Below are 7,369 nucleotides of genomic sequence, written 5' to 3' on the forward strand. Positions count from 1 at the left end.
TGAATGCTGAGTTGAAAATGCATAATAACATGCCATTTTTTTGTTGAGCTGAGTGGGGCGAGTCCCACTTTATATAGTTGCTATCATTACCAGGTTTGTGGAAGATTCTCATGTTAAAACTATTCGAGTTTCTTGTTATGTTCATGTAATTTAAAACCTGGTTTTTATTCTCTAATTTAAATCAAAACACAAGAAATGCTCTATATTTTTTCTAAATTAGAACAATGCTCGCCCAATATTTCTTTACTATTTCACACAATAGATGACAATAACAATAAACGATTCACTCAAAAACTGTATCTCTGGACTTTTATTTAAAGTATATAGTGGATTTCCTCTCCTCACAATAACCTTCATTGATGTTTGTATTGTTTTAAGGAAATGCAACAAGCCATTACATTCAAAAACTAATGATTATTTATAATCTTCAACAATGTTTTTGTTGTTATAAGGAAATGCACAAGGAAGCCATTACAGTATAAACTAACTATTGTATATAATCTTCACTATGTTTGTATTTTTGTAAAAAAATGCACAAAGCCATTACAATTAAAAGCTAAGAATTGTATGCAACCTTCATCAGTATTTGTATTAACAGGAAATGCAAAAGGAAGCCATAACAGTTAAAAACAAGAAACTATATTTAATAGGCCAAATTCTACTAACAACGCCAATGAAACTCTGTCTTAAAAAAATTGTGTGTATGATAACCGTACAAAGAAGCTATTATCATAATCAAGAAATGTCTTTTTAAGAAATTATACCACTTTTATCATTACTAAGCATTTCATATTTCTTCACTTCTTACTGTTCTGTATTAAGTGCACTTTTTTGTGTCACTCCAATGTTTAACACCAATACAAACATATGTTTATCATTTAGCCAACAGAGAGCTATGGTGAAGCATTTTAAACTTGATGTAAAGATAACTTATCTAGAAATGTTTCAGTGTTTTTATTGTTGTTGTTAAAAAGTTTTTATTGACTTGTGTGTATCAGATGCAGTTGATATTGATGTACTGTGAAACTTAGTTGAATGGACGGCAACTGCCTGTTATAGAAACATAAGTGGAGAGGATGATGTTTTGAAAGTCTTCTGCCTTTCGTCTTCAGGTCAGCGTGTGTGTGGTGTTGTTGGTCTTTATAGTATTCTGGTGGATTGTGGAAGACATGTTACGATTGGTTGGATTATCCCTATTTCTGATTGGTGTAGAGACTCCCTGTAGATTCAACCAATAGTAGCCACGGGTTACTCACCTATAATCCAGAATCTCTGTTTAGTGAAGGTTTTTATTGTGTTAATGCCAAAATGATTCTACAACAGGCAGTTACCATTCATGAATACTCTGCCTAAACAATCTATCAAAGATGTTGATGTACTTTTAAAGAATTCCAGAGAAACAACTATTTCATCCTTTTATGATGCTGGTTACATGTCTGTTGTGATAGTAATAAACTTGTATGGCTGTTGTCAGACCTCCTTTGCAACAGTGTTAAGTTTGCCTGATCATTGTGAGACATCCTTTCTGACAGTGGTGAGTTGAACTGGTTATTGGCAGATATCCTCTGTGATATTCAGTGTTCTGCCAAAGATTTAGGCAAGTGGGGACAATCCCTCTATCATATTGTTAAATCAACCATAAACTTTACATTTGATGATTTAACATCATTAATTACTACTTGTAGTGTTTTAATTAACTGGTAATATGTCTATTGTCTTCCCTTCACTGTTATTCAAACCTGGTCATGATGCTCTTAATTCTTTCAGCATGAGCTTGGTACCTGGGACTGGTCTTGTAACCATTTTCTGCTTGTTATAGTTTTCATGCTATAACTTTTAAATTAATAAGCATATGTTCACGAAATTTGACAGATTATCAGTAAACATTACAAGGCTTTCATACACAAAATATAAGATTTTTTTTTAAGTCTTAAGGTTTTTAAGTAATGTTTTCTGATGCTTTTTTCCATTTCACATGTTGCCTATCCAACATGCAAAGTAATTTTCATTTTAAAATTAAAAATACTTTTATGCATCAGAAAATTTTCAAATTTCACATGCAAAATTTTCTAAAGACAAAATCTATATTTTATCTGTTATTGTCACTATCAAATCTCTATATGGATTTGGTAGATTTGACCAATCTTGTAAGAACCATGAAAAATTAGGAAATAAATAAAAATTATGCTTTTTTCATTCTAGAATGAATACAAATTATAACTCAAAAACACAACTGTTTGGTCTAAATAGCTTAAATGTCATAACGTTATACATTTATATATATAGTCATTATTTTGACCTTTCAGCTGTGCCTGGCTAATATCACAGAAGCTACAATGACACGGAGTACGTGCACTCATGTTACTGTGTCCAGTAATATAAGACTGACCTTTACAAAATGATCTGTCTTGGCTGTGTTTTAGTAGACTAGTATTTTGTAAAATACTGTCACATTTCAATTATCATACATTATATATGTATATACATTATTACTATTTAAAAATAAGTTGTTGTTTTTAAACATAGAACTGTAAATAAATATGTATGGCAAACAATTATATCTTCTAGTTATGACCTCTGTACTAGTTTGCTGTTTTTTGTATGTTGCTAAGCCTTATAAAATTTCACACGTGGAGCATGTGAAACGAAATAATTTTTTTTAGGTTTTATATATACATTTGAAATAACCAAAAAAATCATAAATTACTATATCAATACCATAGAATTCTATTATAATTTATCGAGTTTAGTAACTAAGCTGTATTTGGGTCTAAAAAAATATGAAATTTCAAGCAGACTAAAGACTGAACTTACCAGCTTGAGGTTTTGTATTGAAAGAATGAGTTAATGTCATAATACTTGAAAAGGGCTGAGAAAGCCACTAGGGGGACATTCTGAGCTTTCGATTAGTTGTTCACATGTCATAGACAGTAGTAATTGTATATGAAGAAGTGTTTCCAAAAATGTGTTTTGATTCATTACACGGGTGATATCTCAGCAAATAGAAAAGATACGATATTTTATATCATACCTTGTCAATATCAGTAATTTGAGTTCTTAATTCATAAGAAACTATAGACTTTGTATTTATACATCTCAAACATCTAATTTGAACCAGTGCTGCATTTAACATACTATGTGACACACAAAAATCAATATTTAGGTGTGTTTTTTTAATATTTACTTTTAAATTAAGAAATTTAACAACATATAATACTATAATTATCATCTACAATTTGATCCCAAACTTATTAACATAAATTCATAAAATAATAGTTCAATAATATTGTGAATGTGAATCAACAAATGTGATGACATGGCCTTTGACCCGTGTGGAGAAGGTTAAAAGTTTCGATGACAGATTATCATAAAATGTCAGACTTAAAACTGAACACTAAACTTGTAGCTATGCTGATAGATAAAAACTTTTTAAACAGTTAAACACTGCAACTTCTCAAAATCATGAAACAGTAATCAAGATTATGAATCACATCACATCTATTTATCTTCTTCTGTTTGGCATTTCTCCAGTGATTTAATGCAGCACTGAAGTCAAACTGTTCAGTTGGGCCACCTTTTAGTTTGATCATCAGAAGGTCATCCACTTTCTTAGATGACATTCTATTTCTGTCTGCTGTCTTAACTTGATATTGTGCATTGAATTCACATTCACAGTCAACAGTGTGGATGGGAACAACTGAATCCACATTCACAGTCAGCAGTGTGGATGGGAGTGACTGAATCCACATTCACAGACAGTAGTGTGGATGGAAGCAATTGAATTCAACTGATTCAAGCTGTTTATTACCCAACATCCGAAGGTCCTTCAAAAAACAGAATGATGTTGGTCTCATTGAAAGCACACCAAAGGCATACACGATATTACTCTCATCATTTGGAAATTTTTGATACATTTTCTGTAAGATTGCATCAACACATTTCTCTCTGATAGAGTCAATATTTTGTTGACCTTGCACAATGTGGTTCCCTTTAAATGTAAGCTTTCCCTTTTCACTTGCAGTCAGATGATAATTTTGTACTGATAGAGGTAGATATCATACTCCACTTCACCACTCTTTGTCTTATTTAAAGCATTTTTGCAGTACTTCACTGAAACTTGAACTAAGTTAACATTCAGGTCAGATTTTTTGAAACACAAGATGTAACTCTGAGACAACTGGTAAAATGTCCATTAGCATGTTGTGGCTATGAACTCATACTGAGACATGTTTTGGCCCTAAATATTTGTACACAGTTTGTAGAGTCAGACAGACAACCATCTCACTTCATGGACCTCTTTAATTTCAGTGTTAGCTCACTAAGCAAACTCTAAATATCTGTAAGTCTTGTAGTAGAAATGGATGATGTTTTAAAAAATAAACATACCGGTCAGTATGGTATTCAAATAAGTAGGGAACTTCGTCTGCTGTTTGGGATGATCACCAATGCTAAGTGATACACAATGCAGTGTTAGTTCAACACCTTTGGGTTTTGTGTAAGCATGTACCCAGTGACACCTTCACCTGTCCCTGTCATAACTTTAGTTCCATCACTACCAAGCCCCATTACTTTGGAAGGAGAAAGCTACCCTGTATTCATAACACCTGAATGTTCTTCATGAATAGCTTTACCTGTTACACTCTGAACCTCTAAGTTGCACAGAAAGTTAGTTGAGGGCTTGAATGATTCTGGATCTAAAATCCTGCTGTATACAACCAACTTCTTAATTCCAATATCAGTGATCTGATTACATAAAATGCTAACATATGGGGATCTCAGCAGTTTATTATCAAGTTCTTTATGAATAACAGGCCTACACGTACCGACAACTGAGTTCCTCAAGTAACTTTAGCAGACTCATATTTGGTTACTGAAATATTCTCTTCTGCTAACCACAACATAACTTTAAATGCAACTCAGGGCTAGATCTTAAGGAAATTTCCAGGTTGTCCTTCTGACAACTTGACCTGTATTAGAGCTGGAAGTCTGTATTGGTTGTCTGAAAAGAAGTACATAGACCTTCAAAAAAGATTCGATTATGACAATATTGATGTACAAAGACCTCCAAAAATGACAAAATTACAAGAATTTTGATGTTTTTATATGTTATTTATTTACAGAAAGTACAATTAATATTCAGTTGACAATTTTTCATCTGTATTCAACTAATTTTAACACCTTATTCCCCATGAAGGGTTAAGTTTGCTTAGCTTTTGTCAGACTTTCGATATGAATGGTTTACTTGGCCATTGTCAAACATCTTTTGTAACAGTGGCAAGTTTGTCTAGGTATTGTCATACACCTGTAACAGTGTTAAATTTGCCTGGATATTGTTTGATATTCTTTGTTAAGCTGGTTACTGTTATAGTCATTTTTTTTGAAATAGTACACATTTGACTAATATGTTTTCATTAGTCCTTTAAACTGTTAATGTGTGTTTAATATAGTTCTTGATGTGTATGAATTAGGTTTCTTTCTAATATTAGAAGTAAATAATTGATTATATTACAGTTAAGATATTGAATTTGGTTTGCTTCTTATGTGTTTGTAGACATCGGCTTTGTTTATATCATTTATGATATTTTGATATTGTATATTGCTTTATAGCTATTTTTCAGTATTTGAATTCTCCTATTTTAAAGTCATATAATAGCTTCTTTTTTTTCAATGTTCATTTGTAATATTTTTTAATCAGATAATGCTTATATCTTTAAAGCTAATATAGGAATGTGTGTCTCATTTCTATATAAATACTAATTTTATGTAGTTTTAAAACTTATGTTTATAGAAAAAGTTTTATTAATAACTAATTTTTGTCATAGGAAGTGACGAAGTCAGACAGCTTAGCATCGACGAGGATGATGAGCTCCTCCAGCTCGCAATACAACATTCCCTCATTGAGGCAGGTAGTGAGGAGGATCAGGTAAGAATGATGTAGTGATGAAGATTAGATAAGGATAATGTTACAAGGTCAATTGATCAGGTAAGGATAATGTTGCAGGAAGGAACAGGTAAGGATAGTGTAGTAAGGAGTATTAGGTAAAGATGATGTAGTGAAGAGGATCAGGTAAGAATGATGTAGTGATGAAGATTAGATAAGGATAATGTTACAAGGTCAATTGATCAGGTAAGGATAATGTTGCAGGAAGGAACAGGTAAGGATAGTGTAGTAAGGAGTATTAGGTAAAGATGATGTAGTGAAGAGGATCAGGTAAGGAGAATAAAGTATGGATAGTGTTTTTTTTATGATATATATTTTAATGAAAATGTTGTCACACTTAATTTATAAGAGGTTGTATACATTATGATAATTAGGCTTCTGTTTGTTTGCAGGTCACGATTTGGGAGGCACTAACTTCTCAGCGTCCAAGCTCTGGAAATAGCCCTGGGGACGAGAGTGCTCTCCAGAGGTGAGTTTTGATTTATGCTTAACAACATAAAATCCTGAGTATGAGAGTGCTCCTCAGAGATCAGTTTCACTTTAATGTTAGCAACATAAATTTGTGGGGGATGAGAGTGCTTTTCAGAGGTAAGTTTTGTTTTACGTTTAACAATATAAATTCCTGGAAATGAGAATGCTCTCTAGACAAGTTTTTTCTGTGAGTTTTGTGTTGTACATACACATGATGTGTGTAATTGTGTGCATATATATTTTCATTTATAAATATAATGCATCAGTTATGCTTATTTTAATGTCTAAAGAAAAGAGGATGTAAAATATAGTATCTCTTAACCTTGTAAGGTACTTCAAAAACAATTCCAGACAATTTGACCAAAAAATAAACTTACTTTCTCACAGACCTCTCGTAATAAAAGTTTTAATCTAACTTTTCTATAAATCGAATATGAAACCTGTCATACACTGCCAAGTGAGCCTAGATTTTTATCACTTATATATATCTTGATTTGTATAAAACAATAAATAAGAGGAAATTATGTTACTGGAAACAAAAATTAGCTGTTATTTGACATAATGTTTTGCTTGAGGAACCAGAATTTGCAGGAAAAAGATGTTGGACTGAGGAATTCCATATTTAAGGAAAGAGGAAATGAAAATTCAAAAAATGAGTGTAGAAAAAAAAAAAGAGTGCAACAAACGAACTAGAGCAGTGCATTGTGAGGTTCTTATACTTAATGTATATGTTTTTACATTACTGATGAAACAGTGAAGATTTAAACTGAGAAGGATAAATAAATGGTACAATGATATTGGATTAGGTAAAATATATATATATATATATCTGTAGTCAATCGACAGATTGTGGAAAATTTGATGACGAGGAACCCACTTTGAGACTAATAATGGCTGGAGACGGCTTGAATGGGTAATGAAGAAAAACTTTAATATAAGCTTAACATAACAGCAAAT

General features: G+C 31.9%; 1 protein-coding gene across 1 annotated transcript in view; it reads left to right on the forward strand.

Moving 5' to 3' along the window:
* Nucleotides 1–7,369, forward strand: part of LOC106471154 (ankyrin repeat domain-containing protein 13D-like) — a gene marked incomplete at its 5' end in the record, with an annotated part of 85,510 nt that overhangs the window by 75,030 nt on the left and 3,111 nt on the right. Inside the window, 2 exons of the mRNA XM_013931742.2 lie at nt 5,823–5,923; nt 6,334–6,410. Coding sequence (XP_013787196.1) covers nt 5,823–5,923; nt 6,334–6,410 — 178 coding nt within the window. The remainder of the gene's footprint in view (nt 1–5,822; nt 5,924–6,333; nt 6,411–7,369) is intronic.

This window comes from Limulus polyphemus, unplaced genomic scaffold (genome assembly GCF_000517525.1).
Source record: "Limulus polyphemus unplaced genomic scaffold, Limulus_polyphemus-2.1.2 Scaffold4442, whole genome shotgun sequence".
NCBI classification, from domain to species: domain Eukaryota; kingdom Metazoa; phylum Arthropoda; class Merostomata; order Xiphosura; family Limulidae; genus Limulus; species Limulus polyphemus.